We start from the raw sequence: 18,603 nt of genomic DNA, 5'->3' as shown, positions 1-18,603 counted from the left end.
TCAGCATCCCATGAATGTCATTCTGATGTTTGGGGTTGGAAGGAATGTGAGGTTGGGCAGTTTGATCACTCGGCTGCCGTCAGCTGAGGATGGCCTCAGAAAGTGACTTTGATTGGTATCCATAACCAAGGGAAAGCCAAAGCTCTGCTCTGATTTCCAGTCTGCTCCGGATCTCCAGCCATCAGTTCCATGTGATCAGTTTGGCAGGCTCTAGTCTCTTTATCTATGGTGACTTGTACATGTGTAGACACTCACTGAGAATATCCTATTTCCTACTGACAGGAATGCTTTGCATATGTTAAGTGTCTACAGTCAATTAATTTAAATCAAAACTCACTGTCATAAGTCCCTGCTGACTCATAGCTACCCTATAGAATAAGGTAGAATTCCTTTGTGGGATTCCTGGACTGTAGCTTATTTTTGTAGTAGAAGCATTATCTTTAGGCTGATGCGCTGCTGGTGGTTTTGAATTGCTAACCTTGCAAATCACAACCCAATGTGGAAGCACTCTGCCACCAGGTCTCCTAACATGGTAAAAATACACTGTGGAGTCTGTGAGGGGGTTATAGGTGATCTGAAGCATTTTATAAAATGCTGCCATCCTGGTGAATTATGTCTACCTTTGTCCTTTAGGTCTTTGGGTTAGGAAATGCATCCTAGAGCAACCATTATGAGTTGCCCCGTATTCTAGAAAAACACCAAAATAGGGGCATCTCCTCTTGGGAAGAAGGAGCACAGTGGGAGAGAAGCTGCCAGCTGTCTCCCAGGTGTCCCGGGGACACATTTAGTTTTTCTCTTAGCTCCAGAGAAATGCATTTCTCAGGGGGTGGAAGACAAAAGAATACAGCCTTAAGGAGACATATGGGAATTTATACTTTACAGCCATAGAATTGTATGCATTCCCACTAATCAACTCAAATCTACTTGACTAATTTCAGGTGAAGAAAAAAGTGTGACTGGATTTTCCAGAGGTGTCATGTGTGGTTCCATCTCCCCGCCCTTCCTGTGGGATCAGAACGTCACTTTAACTGCAGTGCAAACAAGGAATGGTATTGGTGAATTCAGACTGTTATTTTCATCCTGATAATTTCTGGATGAACTGTAGCAGCATCACAAGTGAGGGGTGATTGGTGAAGAGTGAGGTCTCTTTGTTATTGGTAGTATATATTGATGTATAAACAAGAATAACAAATAAGAGTAAATTTCACAATATAAGGTGCTGCTATGTTGTGGGATACAGAAAGATTTCTCCCAAGTTGTCTCCCCAAATATATGCCAAACATAGCTGCTTGGTACACATAGCAAAGGACTATATACTTGCAGGTCAACAAAAGCAGGTCAGAGGTTACTCTCCTTAATGGTTGTCAGTCATCTAGAGCTATGAGACTATATTGTCTCTCCCAACCTAATCTCTGCCCACTCCCTTCTGATAAGGATAGTAATAGATTGCTTCCTGTAAGGTGAGCCCCAGGAAGTCAAGCCTACTCAAGGGCGACCAAGGTTAGGCGTCCATATTGACTCTAGGACCTACCCATCTTCTCACATGTATACATCTAGTCCCTCCCCTTCCTACTACATGTACACCCCTAGCTCATCCCCTTCCTGTTACACAAGACTCTTGTACATCCCCTTTCTGTGATTTGTATGCCTATGGTACAACCTCTTCCTGTGACATGTAATCACGCCCCAATGTCATTGACGTTAAACAAGCAGCTATGTAGCCTGGAAGCAAAAGAGCCCACATTGTGTGATCATGAGGTTTCTACAGGATCAGGTATAAGGTATCAAAAATCCAAAACAAAAAGCTATACCAATGTGGACAAGGGGGATTGGAGTGGAGGCTCAAAGCCCATCTGTAGACAATTGAACATCCCCCCACAGAAGGGTTATAAGGAAGGGATGACTCAACCAAGGGGCAGTAGAGCATCAACACATCACAGATCATTCCTCTAGTTCCTGAATGCTTTCTCCCCCTCACCCTCACCACCACGACCCAGTTCTACCTTACAAATCTGGCTACAGTGGAGAGTACACATTGGTACAGATAAGAGCACTTGAAACGTGGGATTCAGGACAGATAAACACCTCAGGAACAGTAGTAGGAGTAGCGATAGCATATGGGTAGGGGGATGGCCGAGGATGGGGAAGGGAGAGATTGGGGGAACCATCACTAGGTGGATATATAGCCACCTACACCAAAGGGAATGAATAACAGAAATGTGGGGGAAGGGAGACAATATACAGGGTAAGACATGAAATAATAACAATATATTATTGACCAAGGATTCGTGAGTGTCAGAGGGTGGGGGGTTGGGTAAAATGAGGAGTTTATATCGAGGACTCAAGGAGAAAATATTTTGGTAATGATGATGGCAGCATATGTACAAAAATATGCTTTATACAATTGATGTATGGACTGTTGGAAGAGCTGTAAGATGATTAACTAAATTATAAATGAAAAATAGAAAACACCTGCTCTGCAACAGCCACTGGTTCAATACTCAAAAGACAATTTCTAAGTGGAAGGAAATATTTTCAAAGCAAATATTTGATAAAGAACTTGGATCCAAAATATAAAAAGAGCTCTTAAAACTCAACTAGTACTTTAGGCCCAAAAATTGGATAAACAATCTGAACAGATACCGAATAAAAAATCATATCATTGAAAATGTGGGTGAGTGCAGATTGGAGACTCAAAGCCCATTGGTAGCCAACTGGACACCCCTTTCTGAAGGTTTGGGGGGAGGAGATGGGCCAGTCAGGGTGCAAGGTAGCAACAATGAAACATATAACTTTCCCCTAGTTCTTAAATGCTTCCTCCCCCCACACTATCATGATCCCAATTCTATCTTACAAATCAGGCTAGACCAGAGGATGTACATAGGTACAGATAGCAACTGGAAACACAGGGAATCTAGGACAGATGACTCCTCCAGTGGTGATGCATGGAGGGTGGAGAGAATGTGGGGTAGAAAGGAGGAACTGATTACAAGAATCTATTTGGAACCTCATCCCTGAAGGAGGGGCAGCAGAGAAGAAGGCAGGGGAGACATCGGACTGTGTAATATATGACAAAATAATAATTTATGAATGATGAAGGGTTCATGAGGTAGGGGGGAGTGGGGAGGGAAGGGGAAATGAGCAGCTGATATTAAGGGCTCTGTAGAAGGCAAATGTTTTGAGAATGATGATGGCAACAGGTGTACGTATGTTCTTGACACAATGGATGTATGTATGGATTGCGATAAAAAATGTACGAGCCCCAATAAAATGATTATTAAAAAGATATACAAATAGAAAATAAGCATCTAAAATATGCTCAAATCATGTATAATTATGGAATTGAAGCAACAATGAAATTTTCATTGCGTGTTCATTTAAAAAGCTAAAAACTCACTGCTTTCTAGGAATGCTGACTCTTAGTGACCCTATGCGGGTTTCTGAACCTGTAGCTATTTAATGGAGAAGAAAACCCAGTCTTTCTCCTCCTGAGTTGCTGGTGGTTTTGAACTGCAGGCCATCCAGATCACAGCCCCACCATAACCATTATGCCATCAGGACTCATCCAAGACACTGAGAACTTGAAAAACTGTCACTGATGTGGTGCAGTAGAAACCCCCATTTATTGATAATGGGACTTTAAAATGGTGCAGCCAATGGGAAGAGAACTGCACTGTGACAAAATTAAACCATTTTGCTGTTATGGGCCATTGGGTCTATTCTAACAAATAGTGACATTGTGTTCAATAGAATGAAACACCCTTCTGTCCTTCATCATCATCATCATCATCATCATCACTATTATTGTGTTTGAGCCCATTGCTACAGCAACTGTGCCAATCCATCTGGCCATTGCCCCTCTACATTACCAAGCATGATGTCTTTTTCCATGTCCAAACTACATAAAACGAATATAAAGTGAGAAAATCACGTTGAACTCAAAGTCAGTAAGTTAGATGACAGGTCAGGTGGGAGGCCACTGATGGCTCCCAGAATCCACAAGCAATATGGCAGAACATTGACTCAAGTCCAAACAACCAGAGGCTGATGAAACAGATGTATAATGCAGGCCCAGCAAAAAGCAAGCAAGTTTCTCCACCAGCTCAGTTTATATACAAAGTAAGCCGTAATCAGATGAAATTTTCTTTCAATTACATCAGACCCCTCTCAGTTTCTTCTACCATTTTTGTCACTTGTCATATTTTGGGGGTTTGAAAAGCACCCCAAATTTTAGGAGAATGGTGTTACATCCATTGTATGAATAAATTTATAGGAAAGCATTTCCACTATCTGGAAGTACAGTGCTGCATGTGATAAGATAATATCCATGTGCCTCAAAGGAACTCCAGTTAATACAAACAATATCCACATTTACACACGGATCATTGAAACTAGTGATGAAGACACTGAAGAGATCTTCTATCTTCTTTAGTCTGAAATTGATTAATCATGCAATCAAGATGCATAATAATTTGGGGCATTTGGAATGCAACAGTTGGAAACAAAGAAGAAGGAACAGTAGTTATATCATATGACCTTGGCGATAGAAGTCAAGTTAGAAAGCATGAAAGAGTTTTGCTAGGCTAATTATGTCTTCATAGCAAATGTCTTCATATCAATAACATAAACATCAGTGGTGCACATCAACCTGACCACATGTAATACACAGGAATCAAATTTTCTCTATCCTCCAGACCAGATGATGGAGAAGCTCAATATTAGCATCCAGAATGAAGTCTGGGGCTGACCATGGATTAGATCATCAGTAGCTCAAATATAAGTTCAGAATGAAGATGAACAAAATTAAAACAAAACCAAAAAAGCCAAAATGCCACCTTGAGTATATACCACGTGGTTTAAAGAACATCTCAATAACAGTTTTGACATAGTGAACACTAATGACAGAGATCTTGGAAGCTGCAGGATGACAACAATATCATACATGAAGACATACAAGGCCATTAAAAAGCGAGTGTGTTAGGCAGGGTTCTTAAGAAACAAAACCAGGGAGCGTATGATTTTATATACCTATAAAGAGCTAGTTTTATGCAGCACAAAGGAATATAACAGCAAAGTGGTCCACACAGCAGTGCAGAGGCTTCAGTTCAATTCACTTCTGTGGAACAGTTAATATATTGGAAGTCTTTTGTGGTGGTCACCTAATCTGGTGTCAATTTAAGGATTAATAGTGTGGGGGTGGAGCCTAGTTTGTCAGCCTGGAGATAGCCAATGAGACTTCTGTGTGGGCATAGCCTTCTAATAATTCTGGGAAATCTGGTACTTCCTCCTTGGTGATGGAAGACACTTCTCTCACTCTGATACTCCCTGGGAGACATTACAGAAGACAAGCCACATGGAAGCAACCAGACCTCAGACACAGGAGAAGCCACAGATAAACCCCTGCCAGCGCTGAGTTGTTTCCAATGACACTGGATCCAAAGACTTTCTACCCACTGGCCTGTGATCTTCTGCATTCGGCATCATTGCATGTGTTTTGGGAGACTGAAGAGGATTTATAGAATGATATAAATATGGGCTAATATTGGACTTATGGACTTGATCTGGACTGGGCTGCGATATTTTCTCAATGTTCAATTGCTCTTGTAATTTAATCTCTTTCTTATACACATGTGTGTCTATGGATTTGTTCCTCTAGTCTACCCAGACTAAAACATCCTTCAACTCACAAGGGCTGCTGTGTTCAAGGTCAAGGAAGCAGACAGCTGAGTCTTCCCTCAAGCAATGCAGGAATAATCTGCCCACAGGCAGCAAATAGCAGGGCTGGTCACCAACAGTCAGTAGCTCAGGAGCTTAGTGAAGCAGGCCTGAAAGGGATATCGAATTACAGCAATGAAAAATGATAGGATCACCATCCTCAAGGTCAAGCAATGTATGCATAAGCAGCATCACTAAGCAGGTCTCAAAGGAACCTCAAGCTCTAGCAAAGGGATTCATGGGTTGGCTTGTCCTACAGGTAGTGTAGCTCACAATTTGAGACAGAGAACTAGCTAAAGCAGCTTGACACTGGTGTGATCACAAGAGAGAGAGAGGGTGAGCCATCCCGAGCCATTTATCTTTTTGACTTCCAGTCAAACTGGGGCCCAATTAATCCCACTTGTTCCTATTGGCCAGGTTGGCACAATAAAACTATGGATCAAAGCAAGAAATAAATTAGAGGTGAAATAATTGTCAATGTGGGTCATTAAACTTGCTCTTGAATATAGTTGTTGATACAAATGAAAGAAATGAAACAAAAGAGCTGAAAAGAACATCACAAAGGCCAGCTCAAGAAGACAACATAGCACCAGGAACTGTGCACAGGACTGCTGTTCAAAACCAACAGAGAATGACCACGGTGTTTCAAAGGCAGAAAGGACTGAAGAAAAAATTCACGCCCCAAGTGAAATATTGATTCTACTGGAAAAATCTTTAATGATGCAGAAAATTTCAGAAGTTGGAAGGAATACAGAGTCATACTACCAAAAAGCATTGATTGACAAGACACCATTTCAAGGGGTAACACATGATCAAAAACTGATGCTTCAGTCAGGCAGCTTGGAATACAGCTACTGTATACCTACTACAATAGCTCAATTAAAAACAAACAAACATATGAAACAAAATACTTGAGAGAGTGTGGAGAAATTGGAACCCTTATACACTGATGGTGGCCTTGTAAACATGTGTAACCATCATGAAAACTGATATGGTAATAGCTAAAATAACTAGGAATAGAAATAATAGGCAACCCGTTAATACTTCTGCTGAGTAGATACCTGATACTACACATGATCTTAGCCAAAAGGCCGAGAAGCGATACTGAGTAGATACCTGAAAGAAGTAACAACAAAAACAGACATATGCTCTCCTATGGTTATCACAGCGAGTTCATAATAATAATAAGCTGGAAACGGCTCAAATGTCCATCAGTGGAAAAATTGATAAAGAAAGTCTGGTACATAAACACAATGGATACTGTGATGAAATCACTGAAGTCCTGATGACATGGATGAACCAGGAAACCATGATGCCATTGGTTAGTCAATCACAATAAAATAAATATTTTATGGGGCATATCTATAAGGAAAAATGCCAAGATGAAAGAAAGCTTCAGTTCTCAGGTTACAGCCTTCTAATGGATTCTGTCAGGTAATGAGGAGGAGTGTCTGCAAATGCTCAAGATCTATGTATCATGCAATTATTTGTCCATCTTTGTAACCACTTTGACAGAGAAGGCCTGCCTCAGCTGCGGTCAGTTTCTATGTTGAGGAGAAAAGAAGACAAGTCATCTCCTGCTACGTGATATTGTTCTGTGATCACCCCAGATCAACAGACACTCCTACCAGGGTGCTCAGTGAACCTCAATGGAAATTAAAGTAGAGAAGAGCAGGTAGGTCTGTGTTAGCGAAGGACATCATACATCTGTTAGTGAGCAACCTAGATGGGGAAATCTGTCATTGCAAAAAAATGGTTGACATCACTCAGATTCACCACCAACAACACTAATACCACCACCAACAAAGGTGAGGATGTGCCTGGTATTGTGTTTCTAATTGGCAACTGTTGAACCAGTGTGTATCCAGCCTTTGATAACCAAGGACTTTAGGCTCTGTCCTTTTAAGGTGCACAAGTACAATGACCTTCACAGGTCATGACAAGGTTCTGATATGGAACAGCCACTAAGCAAACTGGACTTTTTCATAAACTCACCTGTAGTGCATTTAAGAAACTGAACGAGTCTCTTGGATTAAGACTGAAGTTCCCTAATGTGAGAAAATGCAGACGAATGGCAGTTCAGGAATGCCATATACTATTTCAAATGCTCTTTATTTTAACGACATCTCTTAATCTATCTGGCATGGCTCTTCTTTTTTGAATTAGCCTTATTGATTGACCTTTGTCCAACCTACTTTTTGCAAAAAAATTTGCCCAATCACTTGAATATTTGATCTGCAACTGTACACACTCTGTCAAACTATGTATTTTGATCCAAAAGCTGTCCTGTATATGTATATTTTCTTTTTCTAACATTCCCTTCCCCTCCTAGTATTGCTATTCCTCTTTGGACTTTCCATTCGCAGAACAGAAAGCTACCAAATGAACAGATTCCCTTTCAGATGATACTTAGCATGTCACAGGTGTCATTGATTTGAATTAGCATAATCACTCTCACAAATAATAATATAACCATACGAATATATTGATACAGCATGTGAACGGTTGGTATGCTATATTATTTATTGTTATATTATGAAATAAAATTTGAGTATTATGTATGAATGATCTTACGGACATTGTAACATTTAGGCTTTTTATCTATTATGATCTGTAGGTGTGTAGATACTCACTGAGAAAATCCTATCTTCCTATCTCCAAATACCCTCCCTACAGGGATGGCATTCCATTTACTCAGGGTCTATTGTCAATTAATTGAAATAAAAGACATGGTAAAAATATAGTAGTGAGACTGGTAGGGCTTTATGTAATCTGAATTGCATCACAAAATGCTGGCATCTGCATAAATGATGTCCAGCTGCATTCGTTAGGTCTTTGAAGAAGGCAACACATCCCAGAGTGACCATTAGACATTACCCTGCATGCTGGAGACACAGCACAAAGGAGCTGACCACCTTCTGGGAAGTAGTCCTATGGGATAAAGCAGTACACAGAGCTCCACGTTGTCACCCAAAGGACAAACTGGAACAAGTTTGAATTTTGTTCTCTTAGCTCCAGAGAAATAAATTTCCCAAGGAATGTAAGACAAAAGAATACTTCATTAATGAGGCACAAGGGATTTCATCCACTAGAGCCAAAGGATTGTAAGTGCTTATGCTACACTGACCCAGATCTACTTGATTCATCTAAGGTAATGAGAAAACACAGTTGTACTTTTTAGAAGCCTCCTGAGTGGGTTCATCTCCATGTTCTTCCTGGGGTCATAACCTCTAACTTTAGAAGAGGTACATGGGATAAACAGCACTGATGAACTCTTCTCTGATAATACCTGGATAAAATACAACATTGTTGCAGGTGCCCAGAGACTGGTGATGCGTGATGGTCCCCTCTTCATGGTAGTATCTGTACGTATATCAACAAGTATAACAAATAAAAGCAAGCATAAAGTATGCTAAGTTAAAGTCCCTGATTCTGGCTATAGGATAAAGTCTTCTTTCTCTGATCTGTCTTCCCCGGTGCTGGCTCTCATTCCTGCAACCTCCTTCTCTCAACAACCTTCCTTGCTTCAATGCGTTAACGTGCATGTTAACCTCATGCAACCATTTGTTCACATACTAACTCACAAAGCTTTTATTTAGCACTAAGTCTTACTATGGAAACAAAGAAAATGAGTAGATGTTTTCCCTTCTTCCAAGTATCTTACATTCTATCTAACTTATGGTGAGTGCATGCATATCCCGGCTCTGCAATCCTACTGAAAAGGATCACAATGTCGTTGCCCTTCCTGGGGACTTTTAGGGAAGGTTTCACAGAGAGATGATGGTCACACTGAGCTTTGAAGGTGGACACAGGAGGGGAGTAACATTAATAACTGTTGACAATAAAAGCAGGGAATGGCAAGGGAAGCATGAGTGTGGACAGGTAGGCAGTAGCCATGTAACACACAGCTGTATATTTTGCCTAAGGAAGGACAACTCTGAACTAGCGGAGAGTCAAGGCAGAGTTAGTAAAGGGGTATGTCTGCAGTCAGACTTGCCTTTGGAAACATTGCTCTGGTCCATGTGCAGAGCAGATTCCTGCTGCTGTGAAACCAGTAGACAGATGAAGAGTGGAAAAAGCATAGTAGAAGTGGGAGATGTATTTGTGAGGTTTTGAGCTATACTACATCCAAAAATTGACTGAGTAATATGAGGCAGCTTGACATTTTAAATTATTTTTTATTTATTTTTAATTTTAAAAATGTTATTTATATGTCACCCTCCTAATAAAATTGGCATTTGAATTTTGGTTTAAGAGATGCAGAATATGCAAGTTAAAGCTGTGATTTTTCTAGTCCAATGCAGGTATCAAACTCTGGGTAACGTTCACAGCTACTGGTTTTCAAAATATTTGCATATGACTGATTTTGAAATTTTTACTTAACTTTACTCTTTCAACAGTTTTTCTAATACTAATTTATCATAATGTATTTTCTTTCTTTTAAACAATTGTGTTAAGACCCAATCCAAACATCATACCATTCCATAGTTAATCATATTAAGCAATGTTGTACATTCTCAGTTTCAAAACATTTTTTTCCTTCTTGTACTTCTTGATCTCAGCTCCCTCTAATCCCTTTCCCCTGCCCCCGTCTGGGTCCCCTGCATCCCCAGCAGGAACTCTCATTCTCTTTATTGTCTCTGACCATGATTGAGATATATCAATAACTTGGTTATCCAACAGAGTATTGTAGAGATGACCATAGTAGATGAAAATGATAAATTTGACTTCAATGGTTAAAAGCTCGTCACTTGGTCTCTCTACTTTGTGTTCAACCTGGTTGCTAGAGTTTTTTTTAATATGTGTATTGTTTTCGTATTTGGATTTATCTCTGTTGTATTTTGTCATTGTTGGTAACTCTCTTGACTCTTGATTATGTATTTTCTTATGTTCTTTGTGACATGCAACCCAGCATGGGGTGAAGCTCTAGAGATCAAAGGTTTGTTTGTTTTTTAATAGAAAAATTACAAATTCAGTAAAGACACTTCTCATAAACCTGTCACTTAGATGCCTATTTTCATCTCTATCCAGAATCCTGCATTTATTTGTCATCCTTCCGTGGACTCCTGTGGCTGTGACAGGTTCCCTGATATTTGTCCTTGTTTGATGACCATGCAAGTGTTGACGTGTGTTGGTGAACTACTTTGTAAAATGTCTCTCACTTGGTATTTGTCTGATGTGTCATGAGGAGATTAGAGTTATGGACTTTAAAATTATTTAATTTTGTTTTCTTCGTTTGGGGAGAAGACCACAAGTGTTAAGTACCAACTTCATCTATCATTTTTCAGTAGGTATAAACTGGCTTAGATCTTGAGTAGAAGTGCATTAAGTTTATGGATCTTGTTGGGAAGATTTCACATTTCACAGTATTGTTGATTCTTCCAATTCATGAACAAAGAATGTCTATGTATTTGGCCCTTTCATTTCTCTCATCGGTATTATATAGCTTTTAGACTATTGATTTTGTCTGCCATTTGATCTGTTTTTGCCATGGCTACAGAATTTCATTTTGGTATGTTAGTTTTTATTATTCCTATATGGAAATTCATTGGTGGCTATATCTTTATTTTGCAAGCTATCATTTTGCTCTCCTTATCAGTTTTAGTATTTTTCTGTTTGTGACTGTTTGTTTGGGTTTTCTACATAGACAGTGATGTCTTCTGTGAACAGAGACAGCTTTATTTCTTCCTTCCAAGTCTGTGTGTTTTTTTATTTTTAAAATTTGCATTAATTTGTTTCTTAGGACTTGCATTGAAATAAGAGTGTTAAGAGAGGATATCCTTCCCCTGCTATGAATCCAAATGGAAAAAAATCTAAATTTTCACCATTAAACATGACTCTAGTGATAAGTTTCACAGATGTACTCTATCAAGCCAAGTTTTAAAACATTTCTCAATTTTGGGGGGAGAAACTGAAAATGTAAGCAATACTTTTCAATGCTATCAAATCCCTACTGGAATTTGACTTTTATCTTTAGTTGATGCTTATTTTTTCTATATTTCATCTTTTTCTTTGGCTATTTGATGTAGGATATCACATAAACTAATTTTCAAATTTTGAACCACTCTCCCATTGCTGGAGTAAATGCCATTTAGTTACATTATTCTTGTCATACATTGTTGGATTCAATTTGTTAGTATTTTGTTGAAGATTTTTGCATTTGTTGTCATGAGTAATAGTGAGTGCTGGTCTTGCTTTGTTGTATGTTTGTACTTGGTTTCGATATTACTCACTGACTTCAAATCTATTCTGACTCATAGAGACCCTATGAGACAGAGTATAACTGTCCCCATGAGTTTCCCAGACTTTTACTATTGATGGAGTAGAAAGCCTCATCTTTATCACATGGAATGCCTCATGATTTCAAACTGATTTTCTTGCTGTTGCAGCCTAATGATAATCCACTATCCCACTAGGACTCCTTGATATGATATCAGGAAACAGCTGGCTTCACAGAATGAATTAGAAAATATTCCCCCTGCTCTTGCATCCTGAAAAAGATTGTAGAGCATTTATATCATTACTATTTTTTAAAGCTTGTAGAATCCATTAGCATTTCATTAGTATGTTAAACAATCACTGCATTTAATATCAAAATAACCCTTAATGCACTGAATTTATATTAATAGTTCAATTAATTACTAATATTTTAATATTATATTTATAATGTGAGCATAGAAATTCATTTAAATCATATATATTAAACATTTATCTAGCTGGGTAATTCCACTATTTATACTTTTTTGGGTATTTTGGGTTTAAGAACTAGGTAATATAACCTTCTTTCTCTGATCATTATATAATTTGTAATAATCTCCTTTCATTCCTTGTTGTCCCCTTCCTTCCTTCCTCTCAGTAGACTGGTTTTCTATCACATGGCAGACGATGTCACAAATAAAATCTTGCCACAGGTGCTTGCTGGTCTTTGAAAGACCCAAAGACCTGATTTTGTTGTTTTATTGGCTCACCCTCCATAACACACCATCATAGATCAATGTGGAGAGAGCAGGAGGAGTTATCAGTACATGAGATACACGTTGAGCAGACACCTTAAGCAGCCATCTACAGTCCAAAAAGGGAAACACTATACCACCTAGATATCGAGGGAAGAGTAACTTTTGTGGAAGGCTGAATTGCATACCATTCATATACATTATATTAGTATCTACAAATAACACTACATTGCATCACGTAACAGTATTGATGTTGTCAGCTGTCACCAAGTCAACCCCAACTCTGGATGAACCCACATGTGCATAGTAGAGCTGGGCTGTGGCATTTTCAAGGCTGTGGCCATTGGGAAGCAGATCACCAGGTTTGCCTTTAGATTCCTCTGTGTTGATTGTAAATGCCAAACTCTTAGTTAGTAGTCAAGTGCTTGCTCATTTGCATCACCTAGCGGCACAGTATAATACAATAGGATATGGTGTAATGCAGTGCATTATTATAATACATATAATAATAATAAATGACGTTTAAGTTCTTTATCTTGGAGTCCTTTACAACCTCATAACCATCTGATCCCATATTCCCATCACTTTAACTACAACTTCAGTCCAGATTCCTTTTTTGCACCTCAGTTACACCATCCACCGTGGTGTCAGAAGGGTGAGGAATAGTCCCGTGTCGGGGTAGCACAGGCGCTGTCTCTGTACACCGTGTTCTTCTCGTGACTAGTACCCTACCTGCATTCATGTATCTGCTGTAAGTCTCTTTATCACAAGTGATTATACTAAGAAGAAATTTTTCTTACTCTACAACTGACTTACGTCTCACTGTAAATTACGTGGTTTACAGATGTGACCAGCATTCAAGAAATAATATACATTCTGATTTAACCTATCCATTGCATTTCCCCGATGTTCCCCTGCCTCTTTGTGTTTCCTGTTTTCATTCCTCCTTCCTTCATACCCCTCTGAATTCTGTTCATATCAAATAAGGGTAAGAATTTTTTTTTCACTGATGGTCCCAAAACTTTCAAGAAGACTTGGCATAAAATATTTGGTCAAACACATTTGTTGAATGAACAATCAAAATCTTAAGGAATTTGTAGAGAAATATAATGTTTTATGGAAAAGATGGTGTTAGAAGAAAGGATAACTAGACAGTTTCAGCATCAAAGTGAATATTGAGCACATGAGATTCAAGAGTAAGAGATATACAGATATGAACAGGGATTAATTAACTAACTGTTTAAAATATATATGACAGTATATCCCTTAAACTGCTGTTAGCAGCTTTTGGCAGAGTACACAATGCTCTTTTCTCTTTCCCTGTAGTTTCCTCAGCTCCATGGAACCAGGAAACCACACTCAGATTCCAGAATTCATCCTACTGGGGTTTTCTGAAGAGGCAGAGCTGCAGCCCCTCCTCTTTGGACTGTTCCTCTCCATGTACCTGGTCACCTTCACTGGGAACCTGCTCATCATCCTGGCCATCACCAGAGACTCCCACCTCCACACACCCATGTACTTCTTCCTCTCCAACCTCTCCTTTGCTGACATCTGTTTCACCTCTACCACTGTCCCAAAGATGCTGATGAACATCCACATGCAGAGCAAAGTCATTACATATGAAGACTGCATCACTCAGATGCATTTTTTCTTGCTTTTTGCGGCCTTAGACAACTTCCTATTGACAGTGATGGCCTATGACCGGTTTGTGGCCATCTGTCACCCACTGCACTACACAGTCATCATGAACCCAAGATTCTGTGGCCTCCTGCTTCTGGTTTCCTGGATATTGTCATTTCTAAACTCTGTATTAAATGGTTTAATGGTTTTGCGACTGTCTTTTTGTACAGAATTGGAAATATCCCATTTTTTCTGTGAACTTAATCAGGTCGTCCAACTTGCTTGTTCTGATACATTCCTCAATGACATAGTCATGTATTTAGCATTTGGAATTCTGGGTATTGTTCCACTCACTGGGATCCTCTTCTCTTACACAAAGATTGTGTCCTCCATTATGAAAATTTCATCAGCTGGGGGCAAGTATAAAGCCTTTTCCACCTGTGGGTCCCACCTCTCTGTGGTTTCCTTGTTCTATGGAACAGGTATGGGTGTATATCTCAGTCCTGCTGCTATTGAAAACTCCAGGGCCAGTGCAATCGCCTCAGTAATGTACAGTGTAGCCACACCCATGCTGAATCCTTTTATCTACAGTCTTAGAAATCGAGACATAAAGCAAGCTCTACGAAAACTTTTCAGCTGAGGAACACCCTACATAACAGAAATTTATCCTTGAGTTTAGAGAACTACTTGTGAAAAAAAATTCAAAATAATAAAAATCTCTATTATACTTTCCTCATTCCAAAAGGTGCTTATGTTCATAATTCAACCTCCTTAATTTTTAAGACATAATATGAAATTACTTACTATGTACTTTATTAATAATGAATTTACTTTAACCTCCTCTTTCCTTCAACATGCAATTTTTTCAGGGTGACTGCAGGTTTCATTAGGAAATAGACTTTTTGTTCCTTGCCATAGAGTAACAGCATACAATTATCCCAAAGGAGCAGTGCTTGTTATTATCCTGAACCATAAATAACAGAGACAGAAATTCTATGATATGTACTTTAGGAAACATTTTCCTTGTGATCACATGTGCCATGAAACTTTCAGACTACCTGGGTTATTTTATTCATAGTGAAGTCTTGTTAAATATTTGGAGCATAGTTTGTGAACTTGCTCTTCTTCAATTTTGTGAAACACTCATGGTAGGTTCAAGTATTGCAAATGGCTTCCAGAACCACACTGAAAACCGTTCCAGCTAAGCAAATGGATACTTCTCCTATCATCAGAAAATGGTAGAATAAAGAAACTGAAATTATTGACCTCCTATACATGATTAATCTCTACCAACCAGATAGTAGGAATTTCTGTTGTAATTGTTAGTTCAAAACCATTCATTTCAAGATCTTTGTAGACCTCAATTTATTTAGCCAAGTTATGCATATCACTTCTTGGCATCAGTGATCCTACTGGAAATCGGCCTTTATGGTTTCAAAAGAGCCCAGTGCTCTTCAATTATGCTTGACCACAAAATTAGCTATGCCTAAATATCTGCCTCACTTTTGCCCTTGAGTGTCTCAGCAACCTGATCAGCATCTCAAATAATGACATGCTAAACTCTTGGTTTTCATGATCCTAGAAAATACAGTGCATTATATTCACTGTGCAGCGCAGGAAGCTGCTCTGTTGAGTTACGTTTTGGGCTACTAACTGAAAGACTATTTTTTCCAAACCTATCCATGTTCAGAGGGAGAAAGATGAGATAATATGCTCTCATAAAGATTTCCAGCTTTGTAAACCACATCAGAGAGTCTGTCCGATGAGTCAGAATCACTTGATAGCAAGGTTAGTGAGTTGCTCATACAAGAATGATGAGTGCCTACACTCTATTCCTCCAGTGAACAATGTAGACTCAATCTAAAAATCACTGTCATGGGGTCCACCTCACAGCACATACATAGTTATGAATAACTGCCTCATAGGATGTCCGAAGCTGTAAGTCTTTACAGAGAGGGAGACTGTCACATTTTTCAACCAGGGAGCAGGTGGTAGATTTGAATCTCCACTTTTGGTTAGCAGCCTAGCACTTTAATCAGGAGAATGCCAAATTTCCTTATACTGTGAGGAAACAAGTTGACTGTATTATTCAAACATCCTTAAGATTTTCTCATGTCTCAAGTTTACTATATATAACTAGTTCATGATTTCTTTTTTCTTTTTAAAAATCATTTTATTGGGGGCTAGGACAACTCTCATCACAATCCACACATATATCCATGTGTCAAGCACATTTGTACATTTGTTGCCATCATCATTTTCAAAATATGTTCTTTTTACTTGAGCCCTTGATAGCAGCTCATCCCCCCTTTCTCCACCTTCCCTCTCTCTTGAAACCTTGATAATTTAATTCATTGTTTTTCACATATGATTTCTTTAGAAAGGATGAATTGTGAAGCGTGAAGTGAGTATTTGATAAAAACAAAATAACAAATCCTCAGCCCTGGATTCAATACCAGTTCAGCAACTCTAAAGCACAGGATAAAATTGCCCGCACGTTCCTGAAACTGGAACTCTTTACAGGAGCAAATCCCATCTTTCTTCCATGGAGCAGCTGGTGGTTTTGAACGGCTCACCTTGCTGAGCACAGTCCGACTAGCCACATGTTCTTGGATACTCAATAATACTGTGGAAAACTATATAATATAAAATTAACTATTTAAAATATGAAGAAAATCTCTCCTTGTGATTGGGTGAAATCTTACAGAGTGGGTCCTTGGTTTACATTAAAACATTGACACAATTTATTTCTACTCATCCATTTCTAACCTCTTAATATGCCTGTCGTTACTTATGCCATTTCCTCCATGTTCCCATTTCTATTCCTCCTGCTTTGTGAGCCCTTCTTACTTTAGGATCGTAATAGGTAGTTATCCTAATATGGGGCGAGTTTAATTCTAGTCCTTAAAGTTCACTCAGGGCTGTAATCTTGGTGGTATCACCAGTCTCTCTCCAACCAACAAGCCATATAATTTTGAGTTTTGTTCCACATTCTTCTCCCCTATTTTAAAGACTTTCTGGTGTCATTATGCTCAGAGAAGTTGGCGTTGGTATCAGGAAACCAACCTACTCTCAAGACAATGGAGACTGATGTTTCCATGACCCTTGGGTCCCCTGGTCTGTTTCCATGCACTTTTCATCACTTTTCTTTTCTCTGGATCTAAAGACACAAATATTTGCACATTATATGCCTGCTTATGCGCACTTAAGACCCTAGCTTCTAATCACCAAGTCAGACACAGAGCCTTGTCCTTGATAACACTGCTCTGCCAGTTAACCTTGGTGCGTCCAAGATGATGGTTCTGATCCCTCAGGCTCAGGGACTCCTTTCGTCAAGGTGTTTGTTTATGTCTAAGAGATTTTCATAATGTTATTCCTCTCATGTTCATATATGTTTCATCAAAGTAGAAAAGTCTTTGCCCACCAGAGAAACACCTCTTCTAAGAATGAAAGTTAAATGGAGTCTGAGCTTGGTGTGTTCATGATCGTGATCACCTGGATTCACTTACTGAGTTGAAGTGGGGGAAAGTCAGTAATGAAAAGACAGGCTGACTTGGACATGTCCCATTGTTACCTGTGGATGTCATCCACAGAGAGTACAGATGAACGAGGCTGAAGTTGAGTGATTAGAGGAGGGCTGGCTGGTCGTTAGCTTAAAGAGTATATTCCATATTTATAGAGATATTTGTAACAATGGTAAACACACTTAAATACATATCAATGTCAAATTTATAGGTATTCATGGTACACTCCAAGACCCCCATAACATTCAACAAGCACCCATATTTCACTACGTCTTCGGAATGTATTTTTATGTAAAGGAGAAAAGAAATTTGCTGTTATTTCTGGTTACTGGACATGCTCTCTTAATATAGCAGCCAAACTTGACAAATGGTAGTTTCATCAATACTTTTAAAAAATATTATTATTACATTAAAATCAATTGTACACTTTCACTTATAATGGATTTTTAGTTAACCATCCTTGTAAAATATTGGCTCACCAGAAATACATTACCTATTTCTTCTAAATGTTGGCTTATGATATTATTTAAACTGTACCATATGTTCCTGTCACTATGTATCTCAACTGAAGAGAAGATGGTGGCAGGAAAATATTCTCCATAATCTTAATTTTTGCATAATAACCTACTGTTTTTTAAAGATTTTTTTTAGAATCTTCAAATCATTTTATTGGAGGCACTAAGAGCTCTGATGGGAATCCATACATAGATCCATTGCGTTAAGGTCATCTGTACATATGTTGTCATCATCATTTTTGAAACATTGTCTTTCTATGTGAGCCTTTGATATCA

At 38.8% G+C, this 18,603-nt stretch overlaps 1 protein-coding gene and 1 pseudogene across 1 annotated transcript; one reads left to right on the top strand and one right to left on the bottom strand.

The window, feature by feature from the left end:
• Positions 1-6,643: 6,643 nt before the first annotated feature.
• On the bottom strand, positions 6,644-6,818 carry LOC142438083 (U2 spliceosomal RNA; annotated as a pseudogene).
• A 7,159-nt stretch (positions 6,819-13,977) lies between these two features.
• LOC142432179 (olfactory receptor 7A5-like) lies at positions 13,978-14,928 on the top strand. The gene has a single exon (XM_075537299.1). The coding sequence runs from the start codon at positions 14,008-14,010 to the stop codon at positions 14,926-14,928; it is 921 nt and encodes a 306-aa protein (XP_075393414.1). The 5' UTR covers positions 13,978-14,007.
• The last annotated feature ends 3,675 nt before the right edge of the window (positions 14,929-18,603 follow it).

Source organism: Tenrec ecaudatus, chromosome 1 (assembly GCF_050624435.1).
Source record: "Tenrec ecaudatus isolate mTenEca1 chromosome 1, mTenEca1.hap1, whole genome shotgun sequence".
In the NCBI taxonomy this organism is placed as follows: Eukaryota; Metazoa; Chordata; class Mammalia; order Afrosoricida; family Tenrecidae; genus Tenrec; species Tenrec ecaudatus.
This window is presented reverse-complemented; position numbering and strand designations above follow the sequence as displayed.